This window comes from Rhinolophus sinicus, chromosome 6, assembly GCF_057876585.1.
Source record: "Rhinolophus sinicus isolate RSI-liver-muscle chromosome 6, RSI-T2T, whole genome shotgun sequence".
Taxonomy (NCBI): Eukaryota; Metazoa; Chordata; class Mammalia; order Chiroptera; family Rhinolophidae; genus Rhinolophus; species Rhinolophus sinicus.
Window position 1 is genome coordinate 30,981,737 of NC_142506.1, and position 23,660 is coordinate 31,005,396.

At 35.8% G+C, this 23,660-nt stretch overlaps 1 protein-coding gene across 2 annotated transcripts in view; it reads left to right on the top strand.

Moving 5' to 3' along the window:
- RNF19A (ring finger protein 19A, RBR E3 ubiquitin protein ligase) overlaps positions 1–3,921 on the top strand; it is a 54,231-nt gene extending 50,310 nt beyond the window's left edge. For both annotated transcript variants that reach the window (XM_019757643.3, XM_074317081.2), the window contains exons 9-10: positions 1,085–1,228; positions 1,734–3,921. In XM_019757643.3, the coding sequence (XP_019613202.1) occupies positions 1,085–1,228; positions 1,734–2,424 (835 nt within the window). In that variant the 3' untranslated portion in view covers positions 2,425–3,921. The remainder of the gene's footprint in view (positions 1–1,084; positions 1,229–1,733) is intronic.
- The last annotated feature ends 19,739 nt before the right edge of the window (positions 3,922–23,660 follow it).

Below are 23,660 nucleotides of genomic sequence, written 5' to 3' on the forward strand. Positions count from 1 at the left end.
CTACAAATTAATGATTTGATGAGGAGAATTTTGAGCATGATGATTACATATAACCCTACTGTGTCAGGGTTGAAAACAGTAAAGTTAAAAAAATGAAATTGAGTGGCAAACAGTCAGTAAGGAGATTTTTACTTGTTTGGATTTTCTGTCACAGTAGACCCATGATGCAGTAAAATCCAAATTTAAGGCGTAACATTCTGCCAATTTTTTCACTGCACTTGTCAGATTTTATGTTTGAACCAATGCTGGAGCTGCTTCAGTGGACATAGTAAAGGCAGTGCTTAAGCCTGGACCTTACCTCTGGAGGTGCAACAGCTGGATGTTAGGAAATGAGGCATTGGTTGAGCTCTGGGGGAGGAGGTAGAGTCAGGATACCCAGGAACGCATGAACCGAAGCCAGGGTGATCTGCCTGGTTCCTTTTATGTATTAATGGTTATTTCATTCTCACCAAGTCTATTACCAACAGTCGCTGTTCTTCACCTTTGTTTATTAGCTTTTTTTTTTCTTTTTGTAGCATAGGGGAGAGTACATGAATTAAAAGAGAAATTGGTTAGATTTATTTTTAGGTAGTTTGCTTTTAAACACAAAACTCGTAAGTTACACTGGTGCATATTATTATGTCTCTTTAAAAGACTCAAGTATTAAATTTATAGAACCACTTTTAATATATAGATGCCAAGGATTTTTTGATTCACTGATCTGTCGACAATGTAGAATGGTTTTTAATATATTTGGATATTGCGTTTTGCATTGAACATGGCAAGCAAAGTGCCACATCCTGAGTGAAAATAATGGAGCATATTTAAGTTAAAATCCTTTATATCTCTTTGTGTTATTCTGTTGCTACCCTACTTGGAAAACAGCTAATTTCCCACATTTTATTTGAATGGTTCTTACTCTTCAGTGTGCTATAGTAGAATTAGAATAATTAAATAAAAAGAAACTTAAAAAAAAATGTTTATAGTTGTTTCTAAATAGCTTCTTATTACTAGGGTCCTTAACTGAATTATTTAAAGATACATATTATAGTAGTGCTGATATTATATGTATTTTCAGTTTTTATCAGATATCCCCTTCTTTTAGGTTGGAAGTACAAGCAGATGTGCAGAAAGAGCGGTGCAGTCTAAGTGGAGAATCTGGCACGGTCAGCTTGGGGACAGTTAGTGATAATGCCAGCACCAAAGCAATGGCGGGATCCATTCTGAATTCCTATATCCCATTGGACAAGTAAGGAAATATCCCTATCATTAGACAAAATTATCGTGAATAATGGTTATCAACTGTTAGGTTCTCTGGGAAAAGAAAATGGTGAGATGACCAAAATAGGCAAATCCATAGATACAGAAAGTAGATTAGTGGTTGCCAGGGGTTGGAAGGAGGGAAGAATGGGAACTAACTGCTAATGGGTATAAGGTTTCTTTGCGGGATGATAGAAATGTTCTGAAGTTAGGTAGTGATGATGGTTGCGCAACTCTGAATATATGGAAAACCACTGAATTGTACCATTTAAACAGGTAAATTTGTAGCTGCTTCTGTTTTTTTTAATTGAAGCATTATTATAGTCCTTTTTATTTCAAGCAGTTGTTTTTAATAGACTGTATCCTGAGTTAATTTGTTGTGATAGCTTTTATATAGTCTTTGAATTTTTCACACAGAAATGCTTCCCCCTTTGTTGTCATCTGAATAAAAATAAGGAAGTTAGAAATTTATATTTGTTACTCTTATGTTCCAGAGAAGGCAACAGTATGGAGGTGCAAGTAGATATTGAATCAAAGCCATCCAAATTCAGGCACAACAGTGGAAGCAGTAGTGTGGAGGATGGCAGTGCCCCCCGAAGTCACCAGGGTGGTTCATCCAGTGGCTTGCCTGAAGGTAAATCCAGTGCCACGAAGTGGTCCAAAGAAGCAACAGCAGGAAAGAAATCAAAAAGTGGTAAATTGAGGAAAAAGAGTAACATGAAGATAAATGAGACCAGAGAGGATATGGATGCACAGTTGTTAGAACAACAAAGCACGAACTCAAGCGAATTTGAGGCTCCATCCCTCAGTGACAGTATGCCATCTGTAGCAGATTCTCACTCTAGTCATTTTTCTGAATTCAGTTGTTCTGACCTAGAAAGCATGAAAACTTCTTGTAGCCATGGTTCCAATGATTATCATACCCGCTTTGCTACTGTTAATATTCTTCCTGAGGTAGAAAACGACCGTCTGGAAAATTCCCCACATCAGTGTAGCATTTCTGTGCTTACCAAAACTGCTTCATGTTCAGAAGTTCCACAGTTGAATCATATTGCTGAAGAACATGGTAACAATGGAATAAAACCCAATGTTGATTTATATTTTGGTGATGCACTAAAAGAAACAAATAACAACCACTCACAACAGACAATGGAATTAAAAGTTGCAATTCAGACTGAAATTTAGGCCTATAAATGCTGCAAAATAGTTACCACTGAACAACTTTGTTTGGAGCTGGTTGAAATATATGTGATTAAGTTTCAAGTTACCAGTAAATGCCGGGTTACATAATCATAATGCAGATATGTTTTCTGTGTTCAGCAAAGCATTGTGTTTCATGTGGATCTGAATTACCAAACTATGAAATGAAGGCTTTAAAAGTGCATTATTGTAAGGACAACAGTTCTTCAGAGAAGTATGTTTTGTGCATTTGCCACAAAACATTGCTTGAAGCACATACTTGTGTATTTAGATAGAAATTTGGCTTAATTTATAATCAATATAAAATACTAATGCAGTTCTACAGCATTCTTATGAAGAAAACTTGAGGCTTAGGGTTAAGTGGTTAGTGACAGTTTATTGAAACCACTAAGGGATACTGTTTAAAGAACCTTGCAGGTTACTCTTAGTATATGATATTCTTTGTAACATTTCATAACTGGGCATAAATTTAATTTTTTCTTCATATGCGATGTGGATATGTAAAGCTTCATGCAGCCCACATGCTACCACTTGGATACTTAGACACTTTGAGCAAGATTGTGGCAGTTTTTGCACAACCTTGAAATAGAAATACCTGGTACTCTACATATCTTGTGTATTGTTGATGCCATCTTAGAAAAAATGTATGAAGGTAGGTAATTAAGTGTACTGACAGCGCCAAATAAGATATATAAAACTCCAAGACAAAATTCCATTCATTTATAAGTATTACAAAAAAAGTCATCTTTCACTAAGTGGAAGTTTGCACCCCATTGATTCGTGGTGCCTTTGGTATAGACTGGATTTTAAGGGTCTAGTTGTTTGAGGATTTTGTATTATTTTCCATAATGTTCTCTCTAGCCACTTTGGATTGTGTAGAAAAATACAGGATAGGTAAACATAAATAGGATTAATAATAGCAATGCTGAGAAAGTATTAGCCTACCAAAGACACACTCAGGCTTTAGTGAGTAACTTTACATAACCTCAGTTTTTAACACATGCGTATCTTCTCCAATCATGAAATCAAAGTACGGTGCCGAGTTTGTACCAAGTACTAAGGAGGGGTTCACGTGTGACTGGCTTTATTTCCTTTTACTTCTGTTTATGGAAGATGTTCAGCTGACATAAACAGAAGTTGGCCAAAATACTGCCTGTACTGTTGAATTCCTATATAAGTCACTTAAATAAAACAGGTTAACCTCAATGATAGCAATTAAAATGTTCCATCTTCTGTGTTTCTTTTTAAGTATTACCATTTTGGTGCTATTGAGCGTTTTCTTTTGATCAAAAGAAAAATGCTATGGGCTGCGGTCTTCTTCCATCACTTTTTCTCACAGGTCCATTAATATGCTTATAACACTAGTGCCAGTTATTTTATTTGATAATGCTTATTATGGTATTTGTATATTTGTTTGCATTCCAATTTTGTTCAATAGTGTGTGTAAACTGCATACATGAAATAAATGTAAATACTGATGTATTGCTGCCTTATGTATGATTTGTGCACAGGCGTTTTTATAAGAATGGGAATGTACATTTGCTATGTAGTAGTTATTCATAAATACTGCAAGCCAGTGAGATGATTCTGCATTTGGTCTCAGCCCAAAAGAAAACATTTGCTGAACATCTCAACAAACAAGTGTTAGACACTTTTCTTCGTGTCTAATACCTGCCTTTCCATCAGAAAGAAGCTGCTTTATTCATCAAAATAACTTCATTTTTTCAGAGTAAATTGTTGGAAAATAAATAGGTCTATCATTAAATTGTGAAGAGATAAATATAAGCCTCATCTTTTTTTTTTTAAATGTTTGTTGGGGTGACAATTGTTAGTAAAATTACATAGATTTCAGGTGTACAATTCTGTATTGCATCATCTATAAATCCCATTGTCTGTTCACCACCCAGAGTCAGTTCTCCTTCAATCACCATATATTTGACCCCCTTTACACTCATCTACCACCCTCCTCCCCCCTTACCCTCTGGTAACCACTAAACTATTGTCTGTGTCTATGAGTTTTTGTTTCTCATTTGTTTGTTTTGTTCTTTTGTTGTTTTTGGTTTATATACCACATATCAGTGAAATCATATGGTTCTCTGCTTTTTCTGTCTGACTTATTTCACTTAGCATTATAATCTCAAGATCCATCCATGTTGTCACAAATAGTCCTATTTCATCTTTTCTTACCGCCGAATAGTATTCCATTGTGTATATATACCACAACTTCTTTATCCATTCATCTATTGAAGGACATTTTGGTTGTTTCCATGTTTTGGCCACCGTAAATAAAGCTGCAATGAACATTGGAGCACACATGTCTTTATGTATAAATGTTTTCAGATTTTTTGGGTAGATACCCAGGAGAGGGATTGCTGGGTCATATAGTTATTCGTAATTTTTTGAGGAACCTCCACGCTGCCTTCCATAGCGGCTGCACCAGTCTGCATTCCCACCAACAGTGTATGAGGGTCCCTTTTTCTCCACAGCCTTTCCAACACTTGTTACTATTTGTCTTGTTGATGATAGCCATTCTAACTGGGGTGAGGTGGTATCTCATTGTGGTTTTTATTTGCATTTCTCTGATGATTAGTGATGTTGAGCATTTTGTCATTTGTCTATTTGCCATTTGTATGTCCTCTTTGGAGAAATGTCTCTTCAGATCCTCTGCTCATTTTTCAATTGGGTTTGTTTTTTTGTTGTTGAGTTGCACAAGTTCCTTGTATATTTTGGATATTAGCCCTTATCGGAGGCACTGTTTGCAAAAATCTTCTCCCAGTCAGTTGGTTGACTCTTTATTTTGTCAATGGTTTCTTTTGCTGTGCAGAAGCTTTTGAGTTTGATATAGTCCCATTCATTTATTTTAGCTCTTACTTCCCTTGCCTTTGGAGTCAAATTCATGAAACGCTCTTTGAACCCAAGGTCCATAAGTTTAGTACCTATGTTTTCTTCTATGCAGTTTATTGTTTCAGGTCTTATGCTTAAGTCTTTGATCCATTTTGAATTAATTTGGTACATGGTGACAGATAGAAGTCCAGTTTCATTCTTTTGCACGTGGCTATCCAATTCTGCCAGCACCATTTATTGAAGAGGCTGTCTTTTCTCCATTGTATGTTTTTTGCTTCTTTGTCAAAAATTATCTGTCCATATTTATGTGGTTTTATTTATGAGTTCTCAATTCTATTCCATTGGTCTACGTGTCTGTTTTTTTGCCAATACCATGCTGTTTTGATTATTGTAGCCCTGTAGTACAGCTAAAGTCAGGGAGTGTGATACCTCCATAATTGTTCTTTTTTCTTAAGATTGCTTTGGCTATTCAGGTCTTTTGTGGTTCCAAACAAATCTGATTTTTTGTTCTATTTCTTTAAAAAATGCCATTGGGATTTTGATGGGGATTGCATTAAATCTGTATATTGCTTTGGGTAATATAGTCATTTTAACTATGTTGATTCTTCCAATCCATGAGCACGGAATGTCTTTCCATTTCTTTGTGTCTTCAATTTCTTTTTAAATGTCTTGTAGTTTCCAGCATTTAAGTCTTTCACATCCTTGGTTAAGTTTATTCCTAGGCATTTTATTCTTTTTGCTGCAATTGCAAAAGGGATTGTTTTTTTTGTTTTGTTTCTTTTTCTGAGATTTCATTGTTAGTATATAGGAATGCAAGGGATTTTTGTACGTTTATTTTGTAGCTGGCAACTTAATTGTATTTGTTGATTGTTTCCAATAGCTTTTTGGTGGAGTCTTTAGGGTTTTCTATATATAGCATCATGTCATCTGCAAAGAGTGACAATTTAACTTCTTCATTCCCAATTTGGATGCCTTTTATTTCTTTGTCTTGCCTGATTGCTCTGGCGAGGACTTCCAACACTATGTTGAAAAGCAGGGTACAGCCCTGTCGTGTTCCTGAACGTAGAGCAAAGGGCTTCAGTTTTTCACCGTTGATTATGAGATTAGCTGAGGGTTTGTCATATATGGCCTTTATTATGTTAAGATATTTTCCTTCTATACCTATTTTATTAAGTGTTTAAATCATAAATGGATGTTGTATCTTGTCAAATGCTTTTTCTGCATCAATTGATATAATCGTATGATTTTTGCCCTTTGTTTTGTTTATATGATGTATCACATTGATGGATTTGCGGATGTTGAACCATCCTTGTGCCCTGGGGATGAACCCCACTTGGTCGTGATGAATAATCTTTTTAATGCATTGTTGCATCCGATTTGCTTTCTAGAATTTTGTTTAGGATTTTTGCATCTATATTCATCAGAGATATTGGTCTGTAATTCTCTTTTTTTGTGTTGTCCTTACCAGGTTTTGATATTAGGGTAATGTTGGCTTCATAAAATGAGTTAGGGAGTACTGTCTCTTCTTCAATTTTTTGGAAGAGTTTGAGCAGGACTGGTATTAGATCCTCTTTGAAGGTTTGGTTATAAGCCTCATCTAACAGAAAAGTAAAAAGATCTTAAAAGGCTATTTTAAGAGATTCATTCTACTCTAGCAACATTAGATCATGAAACTAGAGCCATTTGAAATGAAGCTAACGATGGACATTTTGGTTGTTTTCATATCTTAGATATTGTGAATAGTGCTGCAATAAACATAGGGATGCATATATTTTTGAATTAGTGTTTTGGATTTCTTTTGATAGACAATTGGATAAAGAAACCATGTTACGTTTATACAATGGAGTATTATTCAGCCATAAAAAAGAATGAAATCTTACCATTTGCAACAACATGGATGGACCTAGAGAACATTATGCTAAGTGAAATAAGTCAGATTGAGAATGAGAAAGACAAATACCATGTGATCTCACTTATATGTGGAATCTAAAGAACAGAATAAACGAGCAAAGAAAATCAAGCTAATAATTGTAATGACACTCTTTCTGTTCTCGTAGCCTCCCTATAAAATGCATAGCTGGTTTTTCTGTTACATAGTTAATACTTCATGAAAATAATCTGTGAACATGTTGACTGCTTTCTTGACATTTCAGTACAACACCAAAGATTAAATGGAAAGCTTAATGATTTCAGGAGGAATACAGACAAGTGGCACCGTGTAAACTAGTGTAGTTCAGTTTAGCCCATCTCTCCTCTGGTTGTATCCCCAAACAATATCACCTCAATCTCACTTTTTAGATGCTCTAAACCTTTCAGCTGGCTTCAGAAGTTCCTTCATCTCCCAGAAATTCTTCAAACATGGATTAGTTTAGGACCAAGCCAGATTCCCCTGGAGCTCAACTCTGGACTAGCCTAGAATGAGAGAACACGCTAGGGTTCAAGATAGGCCTTAACTCACCAGAATCTTTTAAAAACACTTTGCTTTTTTAAGTTTATTAAGCCCTGTGGGAAAATCACAAGGTAGTGAGAAAGAAGAATACAAAGATAATAATAGTATATCCTACTGTTCATTATGTAGAACACCAGTTTAACTGGATTGTCCTGAAAGTATAAATTCCCAACTTCAGAGCATTGAATTAGTAAGCTTTTTATGTTAAATTTACAACATCCATCACTCCTATTTTCACTGCAAATTGAGTTAATTTATAAATATGTAAGGCTTTCCATAGCATATTATCTAGTCCAATAGAAACTTTGATTACCAAGGGATGAAATATATGTTAAAAACCATCAGAGCTATTAATTTCTACATGACATAAGCAAAATACGTAAACTCCTGCTTCTTAGATCATTTTGCCTTTCTAGTCACAGTTATCAAGATTCTCAGGGCTACATTTTATATGGTTCCTTTTAATGGGTTTGTTGTTTCACTAATTTCCCTTATTAAAGTAAAAGATACCATTGCTAAAAACCAATATTTACATACTGGTTGGTTTTGAATCCCAAAATAGTGTTCTAAACTTGATGAGAGTTACAGATAGTATTTTGGTAGCCATCATTTAATAGGTGATAGTAAAAGGGAGTTTGCAGATTTGAAATTTAGTTCAAATTTAATCACTATATTTCATATTCCAGTCAGAATTTTTGTGATTTCTGCCAATTTATTTATTCATTCAACAAAGTAACAAAGTAGCTCTGGAGCTACAGCATTGTATCAAATAAATAGACACTCTGGCTTCAATGAGCTTATAATTGGGAGACAAATAATAAACATCCGTACAGTTTAAAATAATGTCAGATGATGGGTACTGTGCAAAATACCTGGTGAGAAATAAAGTGACTAGAGGTATTGTGTAGTGCTGTTTTATACAGTAAAAATGCAAAGGCTCTCTTCTTAGATGATACTTATCCAAAGATCTAAAGGACGTGAGGGAAGAACTATGTAGACATACCTCACAGATGAGCATTCCAAAAAGAGATCTTTTTCCAGGTGAGTTAATGGACAATTTAGACATCAATCTTGGAATTTATTTGGTATTTAATAATGCAGGTCTGCCACCTTGTTTTTCTTGCAGAATGTCTTGACTATTCTTGGCACTTTACATTTCCCATAAACATTTTAGAATAACCTTGTTGAGTTCCACCAATTTTGACTGGGATTGCATTGAATCTATAATTATCCTATAGAGGTGTCATTTTTGGTTTGTTACTAATAGTATATAGAAATACAGCTGATTTTAGTGTAATGATTTTGTATCTATGAGATATTACTCTTTTAATTCTAATAGTTTAGATTCTTTGAGATTTCTGTATATAATCATTATGAATAATTTATTTTTAACAAAACTATTGCAGTGCTTTGAAGTGTCAATACTTTCTCTGTACCTTTAAAGTATTAACTTATTTACTATCAGAACAAGCCTCTGAAGGAGGTACTCATATCCCCGTTTTACAAATGAGTAAACTGAGGCACAGAGTACTTTGCCCAGAGTTGCATAGTTGGCAAGTAGCAGAGCCAGGATTCAAACTGTTTTAAGTTTCTTCCCTTCAATCTTTACATCATATACAGAGGGTGCCAAAAAAATATATACACATTTTAAGAAAGGAAAAAACTATTAAAATTGTAATACTCAATATATACTGATAAAAAAAAGGACGAATACAAGTCACGTTTGACATCTGCAATTATAAGAGGTGCTCAAAGTGGTTACCGTCAGTATCCAGACACTCCTGATTATGGCGAGCTACTGCTTGAGCAACGTTGACCAAAGTGTCCACTTGTATACATTTTTTTTGCACCCCCGGTATTTCTTTTTCTGGCCCATTTGCATTGGCTAGGACTTCAAGTGTAAGGTGCTAAATAACAGTGATTATGGGGGCATTATTGACTTGGAATAATTTCAAAGGGGAACCTTTGAATATTTCAACCATTAATTATATTTGCTGCAGCAATATCTATAGATACCCTTTATCAAATTTATTAAAGTCTCTTCTAGCTCTTAGTTTGCCAAGCATTTTTACCTTGGGAAATATGTTGAATTTTATTGGCTGCTATTTGGGGGAGGAGGCATCTATCATATAATTGTAGTTTATTCCTTTAGTGTGTTGTTATGGTGAATTTGATTTTTCAAATATTAAACTTTACCTCCTGTGATAACCTTCAATATCAGATTGTGTGAAATTGGAATCAAGTCTTCCTTGAATGTTTGGTAGAAACTGCTCTTAAGGTCGTCTGGGCCTCTGAATGTTTTGTCTTTTAATACCACACTGAGCAGGCTTTCGGGTTAGTTTTCAGATACATAATATGAGCAGTAAGGTATGGAAAGCTCTTCCCTCTATAAGAATGTACTAGTCGTAGAATGTGTCAATTTTGCTGGCTCTATGATGACAACATAGTCCTGCTTTTTTTGTATCTTTCCAGCCTTTTGGAGCACCTATTTCTGCTGTCTCTTGACCTGCATGAAGGAGGTGAAACTTAGATATTTCACAGCGCATGTGTACCAGCTGCCTCCAGTTTTAATTCGGGATACTGGGAAAACGGAAATCTTAAAAAGAAACTGTAGGCGCTTGAGAGCAAGGACCTCATCATTCCTTTTCTTTTTCCTATAAGTATGTGCTTAATAAGAACTTTATATTTGAAGAGGGAATTGAGGATAAGCTTGCTGTGATAAGACAGAATAAGCAAAAGGAACGAGGATGTTTGTGGACTCAGGCCTCAGAGTTGGTGACCAGTCACTTCATTACAATGTACACGACAGTAAATGGAAACATGACTGGCTTTTTGAAAAGGTCACTTTTTACAAGGTTTTATACCAAATATGTTATTTCACAAATATTCTAGGAAGTATGACAGCCACAGGAATATGATTGTTCAAGGTTGGTGTAGCCAAGGCATTCAGTTTTGCTTTTGGGGGGCTTTTTGTTGTTTGTTTAAGGAAAATAATAGTACTTTCAGCTAAATAAAGAAATTGTTGCTTCCTAGGTAGTATGCTGATGTTTTAGAGACAATTACTATTGATAGTCTAAATAAAATGTGCACTAAAGAATTTATTTCCCCCTTCTGCCCCTTTTCCTTTGTTCCCCCTTTCTCTTCTCTGCTCCTCTTCCCACATCACCTTCCCCCATAACCAGTGCAAAATGACCAAGTATGTGTGATACCATAGTTTTCTCCATGTTCATATAATCATACACAATGCATATATACATGGGTTTTTTTCCCCAATATCTTACAGAAATCAGTCCAAGGCAACTGGTATAGCTGCAATTAATTTTTTTTAAAAGGCTGCATATTGATGGTCATTCACTTAGTGTCTCTTTCGGGTTTTTGTTTTTGTTTTTGTTTTTCCATTACAACAAAACATTGTAAGAGACATCCTCATACATAAGTCCTTATTTTCTGGTAGTTTTAATTATGGGACATAGATTCATGGAAATCAAATGGCTAGGTTAAAATGTATATGTATTTTTAATTTTAATAAGGTTATCAGATTGACTTCCAAAGAAAGCTGTCACAATTTCCAGTTCCACTGGCAATACATGAGTCCACTTTCTCCTCCACCCCACCAATAATAGATACTAGAGCTTTATAATTTTCACAAGACTGTTGGATATAAAGTAATATATGTTACCTGATTTTGCATCCCTGACCACTAGTGAATTTGTACATCTTTTTGTGTGGTTTTCTTTTTTTTAGGGAGAGGGGAATGGTGGTATTTGATTTGCTGTTCTCTAAATTGACTGTTATATCCTTTGCCTATTTTCTGTTCTCCCCTTGTCAACTTGAAAGAGATCTTTATTATAGCTATTATACATATAGCTATTATAATAGCTATATGTTATATATATTATAGTGATTAATAGTTGCACTTTCCTCCAAATGTGTTACTTGACTATTGACCTTATTAACTTTTTTTGCTGTTCATTTTATTTTTAAATAAATTTTATTTGGAATATTTTTCGATATACAGAAAAGTTACAAAGATAGTTCAGAGGCTTCCCATAGATACTTTACCCCATAATAATTTTTTTTTGCCATATGAAAGCTGTATTGCCAGATGTGTCTACTTGTGTATTTCAGCTCTTACAGTCATGGTTAAGGTCTCCCCTGCTCCTAACTTATGCTTACAGTTTCCTAGATTTCTTGTGAGATTTTTAAAATTTTTAACATTTGCTTTAATCTATTTTGAATTTATGTTTAGTGTATTGTAGTGGTCCAATCCTATTTTCTTATTTTGGAAAGCTGTTTATGATGGCACTGTTTGTTAAATAATCTATCCTTTTCCCACTGATCTGAATGCTATTTTTATAATGGAATTTCTAGATTTCTACCAAAATACCTCCTGGGATTTTAACTGTGATCCCATTGAATCTGTAGATCAATTTGGGGAAGCTTGGCATCTTAACAATACCGAATCTTCTGATCCATGAGCATGGTGTAGCTATATCCATTTATTTAGTGTTTATATTTCTTTCAACAGTACCTTACAGTTTTCAGTATACAGATCTTTTTTTTAAAATCATAATTTCTGATTATAGTAGTCACCCTTATCCATGGGTTCACTTTCTGTGGTCAACCATGGTCCAAAAATATTAAATGGAAAATTATAGAAATAATTTATAAATTTTAAATTGTGCACCATCCTGAGTAGTTCCATCTGCCAGGGACATGAATCTTCCTATTGTCTAGCATATTCATACCATAGATGCTGCCTTCCTGTTTTCACTTAGTACTGTGTTTCACCCAAAATAAGACCTAACCAGAAAATAAGCTGTAGCACAATTTCTCAGGATGACGTCCCCTGAACATAAGCCCTAATGCATCTTTTGGAGCAAAAATTAATGTTAAGACCCAGTCTTATTTTTGGGGAAACACGGTAGCTGTCTGAGTTATCAGACTGACTGTCGTGGTATCAGTGCTTATGTTCAAGTAGCCCTTATTTTACTTAATAAAGCACGAGAGTAGTGATGCTGGCAATTTGGATCTGCCAAAAAGAAGCCGTAAAGTGTGTATATATATGTGGGAAAAAACAGTTTATATAAGGTTTGGTACTATCTGTGATTTCAGGCATCCATGGGGGATCTGGGAACGTATCCCCTGTGGATAAGGGGGGACTGCTGTATTCATACTAGCATGTAGAAATACAATTGATTTTTGTAGATACCTTTAGTAACTTTATTTTTGTGGCCTTATTGTCTTGGCTTCAACCTTCAGTACAATGTTAAATGGGAATGATAAGAGTAGACATCCATGTTTCCAATCATAACATAGAAGTAATTAGTCTTTTTTTCCTTTTGGTAAATTCTTGACAAGCTTAAAGGGGTGACCTTAGTGGACTGATTGGAGGACCCCAGAGTTTGCTTCTAAGTTGTTTTCTGCCTTGTGTGATTTGCTTTTTTTTTCTCCTCGATTTTTAAAGTTGAGATATAGTTCATGTATCATAAAATTCACCCTTTTTAAAGTATAAAATTCAGCTGTTTTTAGTATATTCACAAGGTTGTACAACCATCACTACTATATAATTCCAGGACATTTTCATCACTCCAAAAAGAAACTCTGTACCCATTAGCAGTCAGTTCCCATTCCCTACTCCTCTCAGCCCCTGGCAACCACTAATCTGTTTTCTGTTTGCATAGACTTGTCCATTCTGGACATTTCATATAAATGGAATCATAATATGAGGATTTTTGTGTCTGCCTCCTTTCACTTAACAATAATTTCAAGATTCATCTATGGAATAGCAAAATCAATACTTCATTCCTTTTCATGGCTGAATAATACTGTATGGATATGCCACATTTTTGTTCATTCATTCATCAGTTGATGGACATTTCAGTTGTTTCCACATTTTTGGCTACTATAAATGGTGTTGCTGTGAACATTTGTGTACAAATTTTTGTGTGAACATATGTTTTCAGTTTTCCTGGGTATAATACTGAGAGCAGAATTGTTGGGTCATATGGTAACACTTTAACTTTTAAAAGAACTGCCAAACTTTTCCAGAGCAGCTGCACCATTTTACATTCCCATCAGCAATATATGTGGTTTACCATTTCTCTACATCTTTGCCAACATTTGTTATTGTATGTCTTTTTTATTACATCCATCCTAGTGAAATCTTTGTCCTTGTTTTAGCTCAAATATGAATTAAGATTAAAATAGTGTTTGTTGAAATAACCCTCCCAACCCACTGCCTAATTACAGCAAATACTTGGTCTAGTTTTACAGGTGGGAAACTGACATAAAAGAGGTCACATGGCACTAGTAAGATTAAATCTTTAGCTATTTTTGGATTTGACTTAGGTCACTGTTAAAACCCTAAGGAAAAATAGAACAAATCAATTTGGTTTGCAAGTGTCCTGCCTGGTTTCTGCCTACTACACGATGAAGCATGTACTACACTCTGCCTGCAGTGGCAGAGTTTTAGACTGTTTTCTAGTGCACTGTGATACTGGAAATTCTACAGTAAAGTAATCCGGTCCTACTGAGCTCTTCCTTCTCATCAACCCAAGTCTGTTTAAAACCTGACTTAGAGTTTACCTCTTCCTGAAAATGCTCTTGATTAACTCTACTTGACTTTTTTAATAGCTTTGACACTTGAACATTTCATTGATGTTTTATTTTTCCTACTACAGTCTCTTGAACTTGATTTTATGTTTCTTCAAAATTAGTCAAAACGCTCATTAAAAGCAGGAGCTATCTTTTTTTGTTTATACCCCACAACACTTCATTCAGAGGACCATGAAGAGTTTTGTTCACTTAACAATGCTCATGCAACTCAGAGAACTCAGCTTCTAGGACAGTGGGTCGTATATTCCAATTTGCCTAAGAATCACAGATATTTTAAAAGTTAGATTCCCAACCCCCTTCGACTCTTAAGATTCCCAAGTGATTCTGATGCTAATATTCTAAGAACTACTATTTGAGAAATAATTAGAATGTCATTGTAAACTTATCAGTAAGAGGAACTTCTCTAATCTGAATCAGAGCACCTTTTAGGGCAGTGTCCTCTAGATTCATTCATTCGATGTTTACTAAGCACCCACCAGCCTATGCCAGGCTCTGAAGCTACAGCTGTTTGTGTTGGCTCACCCTCAAAACAGTGACAGGTTGGAAAAGAAAGACACGTGCTATTATTGCAAATAGATTCTCTGTGCAGCTCAATTTATGGAGTAATCTCTTGGCTGTTGTAACATAACTGTTTTCCAGGAGATGGCACCAGTCAGTCTTCCAAGGCCAGCCCCTTCTCTGGTTATATTGTTTCTGTCTGAAAGAGTCCTAATGTGTGTCTCTTATCCAGTAAGTAAATATGAAAGTGTCCATAGTATTTGAAAAGAGTTTTTTTATCCTTTTCTAACAACATAGATGAGATCATTATTCTTACGGGAAGAAAGCAGTTATACACATGGAAGGAAATACAAGGTACTTACCTTGTTTCCCCGAAAATAAGACCTAGCCAGACCATTAGCTCTAATGGCGTCTTTTGGAGCAAAAATTAATATAAGACCTGGTCTTATTTTAATATAAAACCTCGTCTTATATAATTATATAATATAATACCAGGTCTTATATTAATTTTTGCTCCAAAAGATGCATTAGAGCTGATGGTCCAGCTAGGTCACATTGTCGGAGAAACACAGTAGTACCACCAGGCAGTTTTCATGAACTACATAGTATTACGACGACCCTAAATTGGTAGTAAGATATCCCTCCGCGTTTTGCAGGTGAGGAACCTATACAGATCCTGAATATCAGTTGGGATTTAATTTCAGGTTTATCTGATACCAAAGTCTATGCCCTAAAGCAGTTTCACAGAGGCAAAAAAAGAGAAGGCAGTTGTGGGACTCTTATCATCTTGTCTCCTGCTTTTTCATTGGTCTTTTACCTTCAACCATCCCTTTTATTTGATTTTTGGGAAAATGCATTAAAACCTGTAAACTTGATGAAATTTATTGTATTCTGGAGATAGATTTCTGCTAACAGACATCCTTTCTGTAGAGAATCGAGAGGCAGGATTCTATGACTTTCACATTAGTCTTTATGAGCCCTTCTGGTCTGAGTGGTACCTACTGGCTAATAGAATAAAACAAATTCCAAATGAACACATTTTGCTCTATCTTATTCCTTGATAGAAAAATCCGTAATATATCAGAAAAACAAGTATAAGAAACACCTTTGAAATTCCTTTAACATAATGTTTTGTTGTAACTTATGATTAATCTCTTTGCACACAACTGAGCATCAACCCCTTGTACTCCTGCTGAGAAGGCTTGTGTTGAAAAATACACCATTTCTAACAGTGAGGCGTCACAGGTTGGTCACATGAAGGGAGTTTCCACCAGAATGCCTAAGTGGGGAAGGTTAAACTTACAGCACCATGTTTTTGAAGCTTTCCTGACAGACATCAAATTCTCAATATATCCACGTCAGTGGCATCAAATTGTAGGGCCCTTTGCATTTTGAGATCTTGTTCATGAAGGAGGTACTTTCTGAATTTGCCTAGATTATCGTTCAGTCTGAGTAATTCAGAAATACAATAGCCATTTTAGTGTCAATATTGTAGCTGCCCTTAAGACTTTCCTTCTTCACCTTCCAATTTTCACTTCTTTTGCCCACGAATCTCAGCAAAAGCACAAAACCAGTGCAGTCAGTTTCTCAACATTTCACACAATATTTGGTTGTGTTCTTATTTGGGCTTTGATATAAAAGGGTTAGATTTAGATGAGACGATCTTTAAAAAATCTCTTCAGGCTACCATGTGATCCAAATTCTATGACCAAGAAAAGGCTTCTGGATGTAAACAGGTTGTTGAGAGCAGTTTCAATAGAAACGGGAGTTTGAAGCCAAATTTCTCTTAAACAATGAAATTTGAAGGTGGGAAAAACAGAGAAAGTTAGCAATGTTTGAAAACATGATGGTATAGGAAAGGATGGAAGCTTAAAAGATTGAAAGCTTTTCTTTAGGTGGGGAAGACTTGAGTAGGTTTGTAGGCTGAGAGGAAGGTGACCGTAGAAAGGGACATATTGCAGATGCACAAGAGAAGGTATAATTCTTGGAGGAAAGAACTCGAAGAAGGGATAGGATCAGGGACCAGCATTAGAAAGAAGAGGGAAGACTCCTTTCTGGTAGAGAGAAGAAGGGGGAAAATTTGGTGATGAGTCAAAAGGAAGGGACGCTGATTAGAGCAGGCACATGGAGGGGCCTCGGTTATCTCAGTGACGGTCAGGAGGCTGAGGCTGACCAGGGTGCTGGCCCAGGGCATCATGTGGTAACAACGGCAGAGATTGGACAGTAACTGATGGTCCAGGGTTAGATGTGGAAACCTAATTCAGACGCTATACACAGGGAGCTTTCATGAACCAGAAATAGTGATAGTCTCCTATATTGCATATAGCTTAGAGGTAGTTTCATGTGTTATTTCACGGTTAACATGATGTCAACTCAGATGATAATCATTTAAAAACGTGCAAATGTAAGCCCAGTGATTGTGATTTGCTCGGGTCTTATATACCCAGTAAGTATTGTCACTTACCATTTTAATTTAAGAAACTTTGGTTCCCCTGCCCCCCACCCTTTTTCGTTTAATATTTTTTCTTTCACTCTTATGTCTAGAAACTTTTCTTATAAGGTCCCTATGGCATACATGTAAGCCTTGCTGATAAATCACCCTCACTCTGTATAGAATTACTTTGAGACTTTCCTACTTCCCGATGCATGATTTACAGCAACCCACTAGATGTACGGTAACAAGTGCTAACATTCTACTGAAATACTTTAAGTAATATATGTACCCAAAAATGTAATTACAAAGTTAGTAATGCTTCTCATTCATTCAGAGATTTATTGACTCTGTTGTGCCAGGCATTCTGCTGAGTAATGTGGGGAACAAAACCAAGCCAGACATTCTGTGTCACAGACAAGGCAACTCAGAACACCAAAAACAGTGGTTAGAGCTATGACAGAACTATGCACATAGCCGTCTGAGAAAACGACGACAGATCATTTAACTCAGCCAAGGCAGGTGAGGAAAAGCCCCTGCTAAGTGACATTTGAACTGGATTTTAAAGGATGACCAAGAATTTAGCTTTGTGGTTTGGGGGGGGGGGGTCAGAGGGAGAAGGCACTGGGAGCAGGGTCAGTGTTGGGTGAGTGTGCCATATCTGGGTAATTAAACAGTTTGCCCGGGGAGAAGACTGGATGGGGAGTTTGGAAAAGGAAAAGTCAAGGATGAAGCTGAGGTTTGTGAGCACTGGTACCTTTCACCGAGCTACGGGGTCAGTTGCACCTGAATTTGAGGGAACAGTTCAGTTTGGGGCATATTACATTTGAAGTATCTGGGAAACGTTTATGTGGAGAGGAACAGTTGGAAGTTAATTTTACAGGTCGGGGCTGAAGAAAAATTGAAGGGCTTAAGATAGACAAAACATGGAAACAGACTGAGGAGGTTAAGTCTTTGGACATAATTACAAACAATCCAAAATCTCAGTGGAAAGGAAAGAAGGAGAGGGAGGGAGAAACGGAGGGAGAGAGAGAGAAAGAAAAAGCTTATTTATTGCTATCCAGTGGAAAATGGGAGGACTCTGCTTCGTATCATCACTCAAAGAACCAGGCTGATGAAGGCGTCCTCATCTTGTAACCCACTAACAGAAACAGACACTCTGCAGCAAGGGAGAAGACCATGGAGAGCTCTGTGCCAGCTCTTCCATCCTTTGGCTCACACATCACTTCTACCTCTACCCGATTGGCAGAATTGGTCATAGGGCCCTAACCAATCACAAAGAGGCTGAAAAGTACAGGCTTGTGTATGTCCAGAAGGAAAAGAAAACAAAGTGTTGGTTAAGACTGGTAATGCCTGACTTACAAAGGAACTACTTGTGTAATTCATTCTCTGATATTTCTACCATTTTATATCCAGTATGCAGCTTTCTGCTTTACCCACTATCATTCCTTCAGGCTTATCACACAAACTTTTTTGCTCCACTAATATAAGATTACATGCAGTTCCCCAAATATGCCTAGTTACTTCAGACTTTCATTCAACATGCACCTTCACATGCATTTGGATGCCTTTGTGTCTTGTTTCCTCTTCCTGGCGTGTCCTGTTCTGCTGTCCAAATGACAAACTCAAGCTGCAACATCACCTCCTTGAAACTTTTCCTAATGCTCTCACAGGCAGTACTGGGCTTCCTTCTTACTCTGTGTAATCATTACAAACACCTCTATTAGTGTACCAAGACTGATAATTTACATATTCATTGCTTCTAGTAAGCTGTACCTCTTAAAGGCGAGGCAGCTTTCTCATTATTCCATTCATATATTTAATATTTTACATTACACAGCACAGTGAGTATGAGTTCAAAAGACAGACTGCCCTGGATTGACCTCTTGCAACATTTGTAATCCTTGTTAATTTACAAAGATTTGATTGAACTTAAATTTTCTGTGTCATGGTTTCCTCATCTATAACAGAGTTGTTATAAGGATTAAATTAGGCAGTATGTGAGAAACTACTCAGTGCCTGGCACAAAGTGAAGCTCAAAAAATGTCCCCTACAATTATTTTTTAAAATTGAAATATATTTGACATTGTGTATAACATTGTATAAGTTTAAGGTGTACATGTTGATTTGATACTTACATATTGTAATTATTGCCATTGTAGTGCTGGCTAGCACCTTTATCGTGTCACATAATTATCATTTCTTTTTTTGTGGTGGGAATAATTAAGCTCCAGTCTCTTAGCAAGTTTGATGTTTATAATGTAATCACTATAGTGTGCATTAGGTCTCTAGGACTTGTCTGCTAGTTGCTAGTTCATATACTTAACAATATCTCTCCTATTCCAATCCCTTGTCCCCTGGTAACCACCATTTTACTGTTTTTATGAGTTTGGATTATCACAAAGAAGTGATGGCATAAAAAGTATTTGTCTCTGCCTGACTTATGTCACCGAGCATAATGTTCTCAAGGTCCGTCCATGTTTTTGTAAATGGCAGGATTTCCTTCCTTCTTATGGCTGAATGATAGTCCACTGTGTGTGTGTGTGTGTGTGTGTGTGTGTGTGTGTGTGTGTGTGTGTATCTTCATCCATTCATCAGTTAATGGGCACTTCAATTGTTTCCACATCTTGGCTATTGTGGATAATGCTGCAGTAGACATGGGGGTGAATATATCTCTTTGATACCAGTTTCATTTCCTTTGGGCATACACCCAAAGTGGAATGGCTGAGTCACATGGTATTTCTATTTTCAGTTTTTTGAGAAACATCCATACTGTGTTCCGTAGTAGCTGAACCAATTTGCATTTCTACCAGCAGTGTACAAGGGTCTCTTTTCTTCACATCCTCACCAACATTTATCTGTCTTTTTGATGACAGCCATTCAAACAAGTGTGATATTTCATTGTGATTTTGATTTGCATTTCCTTGAAGATCAGTGATGTTGAGCATCATTTCATGTACCTGTTGGTCATTTGGATGTCTTCTTTGGGAAAATGTCTAGTTCCTGTGGCATTCTTAAATCAGATTGGTTGTTATTGAATAGTATGTGTTATTTATATGTTTTGGTTATTAACCCCTTATCTGATATACACTGTGCAAATATTTTCTCCTGTAGGTTACCTTTCCATTTTGTTGACTGTTTCTTTTGCTGTGCAGAAGCTTTTCAGTTTGATGTAGTCCCACTTATTAATTTTTGCTTTTGTTTGTGCTGTGGTGTCACATCAAAAAAATCATTGCTAAAACCAATGTCAAGGAGATTCTTTCCTATGTTTCCTTCTAGAAGTTTTACAGTATCAGGTATTATGTTTATGTCTTTGACCTATTTCAAGTTAATTTTTGAGTGGTGTAAAATTAGGAGTCGAATTTCATTTTTTCTGCATGTGTTTATCCAGTTTTCCCAATACCACTTATTGGAGAAACTATCCTTTACCCATTGAGTGTCTTGCCTCTCTGTTGAATGTTAATCATATATGAGGGGATTTAATTCTGGGCTTTTTATTCTGTTCCATTATTCTATATGTTTATTTTTATGCCAGTACCATACTGTTTTAATTACTATAACTCTGTAGTACATATAGTTTGAAATCAGGAAGTGTGATGCCTCCAGCTTTGCTCTTCTTTCTAATAGCTTTGGCTATTTGGGGTCTTTTGGAGTTCCATTTTAGGAGTTTACAAATTTTAGGCATTTTTTATTTCCATGAAAAATGCCTTTGGAATTTTGATATGGATTGCATTGAATATATGAATGGTTTGGGTTAGTATGGACATTTAATAATGTCAATTCTGATCCATGTGCATAGGATATCTTTTCACTAGTTTGTGTTTGATTTATTTTAACCATGGCTTGTAGTTTTCATTGTTACAGATCTTTCACTTCCTTGGTTAAATTTATTCCTGGTATTGTTTTTGATGCTATTGTGAAACGGGGTAGTTTGTTTTTTTCCCCCATATGTTTCATTGTTAAGTGTATAGAAATGCAACTGATCTCTGTATGTTTTTATATCCTGAAACTTTACTGACTTTGATTAGTTCCAACAGTTTTGTGGTCGAGTCTTTGGGATTTCCTGTACAGGCATACCTTGGAGATATCGCAGGTTCAGTTTGAGACCACTGTAGTGAAGCGTATATCGGAATAAAGTGAGTCATAATCTTTTTGCTGGTGGAAAATCTTGCCTTCAGTTTGTAAAAAATACAACATCTGGGAAGTGCAGTAAAGTGAGGCACGCAATAAAGGTATGCCTGTATATAAAATCATATCATCTGCAAGGAATAAGAATTTCTTCCTTTCTGATTTGGATAGCTTTTATTTGTCTTGCTTAATTGATCTAGCTAGGACTTCCAGTACTATTATTGAATAAGAATGATAAAAGTGGGCATCCTTGTGTTGTTAGAAGGAAAGCTTTCTAATTTTCACTGTTGAGTATAAGATTAGCTGTGGCTTTGTCACATATAGCCTCTATTATGTTGAGGTATGTTTCTTCTACACCCAATCTGTTGAGGATTTTTATTATAAAAGGATGTTGTATTTTGTCAGATGCTTTTGCTGCATCTATTGAGATGATCATGCAATTTTTATCATTCATTTTATTAATGTGGTGTATGACATTTATGGATCTGAGTATGTCGAACCATCCTTGTATCCCAGGGATAAATTCCACTTAGTCCTGTTTTATAATCCTTGTAATGGGTTCTTGAATTTAGTTTGCTAGTATTTTGAGAATTGTTACATCAAGTATATTCTCTATAGTTTCCTTATAGTGTCCTTATCTGGCTTTACTTGTTACTGGTCTCTTTTGTATTTCTTCCTGATTCTGTCTCAGTAGTTCTATTCTTGGGAATTTATCCATTTCCTCAAGGTTGTCTAATTCTTTGGCATACATTATAATCATTGTTCATAGTAGTCACTTACGATCCTGTGTATTTCTATAGTGTCAGTTGTAATGTCTCCTCTTTCACTTCTGATTTTGAGTCTTTTTTTCATGGTCTAGCTAAAGGTCTGTCAATTTTGTTTATCTTTGAAAACCCAGCTCTTAGTTTTGCCGATCTTTTTTATTGTTTCTCTGGTCTCTATTTCACTTATTCCTGGTATGGTCTTTATTTTCTTCCTTCTGCAAACTTCGAGTTTATCCTTTTTGTAGTTTCTTGAGGTGTAAAGTTTATTGGAGAGCTTTCTAATTTCTTAATATATGTATTTTTTGCTATAAACTTCCCTCTCAGAACTACTTTTGGTATGTTCTATTTCAATTTCCGTTTGTCTTGATACATTTATTTCCCTTTTGATTTCTTCTTTGACCTATTGGTTGTTCAGAAGTGTGTTGAGTTTTGACATATTCCTCTTGTTGTAGTTTCATACCATGTGGTAAGAAAAGATAGCTGGTATAATTCCAATCTTCTTAAATTTGCTAAGACTTGTTTTATGTCCTATCTTATAATCTATCCTGGAGAACGTTCCTTGTGCATGTGAGAAAAATATTCTGCTGCTGTTGGATGTAATGTTCTATATATGTTTGTTAGGTCCATTTTGTCTAAAGCATGGTCTAATTCCAACATTTCCTTATTGATTTTGTCTGGATGATCTATCCATTGTTGAAAGTGGGCTATTAAAGTCCCCTGTTATTGTATTGTTGTCTCCTTCTCACTTCAGATCTGTATTTGCTTAATACATTTAGGTGTTCTGGTGTTGAGTGCACATATTTACAATTGTTATATCTTCTTGATGTATTGACCCCTTTTATTATATAATTACCTTCTTTTTCTCGTTACCATTTTTGGCTTAAATAATATTTTGTCTGATGTAAATATGGCTATCCCCACTTTCTGTTTCCACTTGTAGGCAGTATCTTTTTCCATCCTTTCACTTTGAGCCTATGTGTGTTCCTAAAGCTGGAGTCTCTTGTAGACAGCATATAGTTGGGATTGTTTTTTGTTTTTAAATTAATCCAGTCACTCAGTCCCTTTTGGGGAATTCAGTCCATTTACATTTACTTATTGATATGTAAGGACTTACTATTGCCAACTTAATGCTTTCTGTTGCTTTGTATTTCCATTGTTTCTTTTTACTTCTTTGTTTTTCCCCTTCTGTTTGTTTCACCTTTGTAAACTGGTGATTTCCCACAGGGATATGCTCTGTTCCCCCTCCCCACTGCCTTTAAAAAAGTCTTTTGTGAATCTCTAGATTTTTCCTTTGTAAAAGGCTTACATAAAACATCCCATGGATAAAATATTCTATTTTATGCTGATGGCAATTTATCTTCATTCACCTATAAAGTCTCCACCCTTTCCCTGTCCTCCTTTTATATTTTTGATGTCACATTTTACCTCTTTTTATGTTTAACAAATTATAGTAGCTATAGTTATTTTATATATTCTTTTAATCTTTATG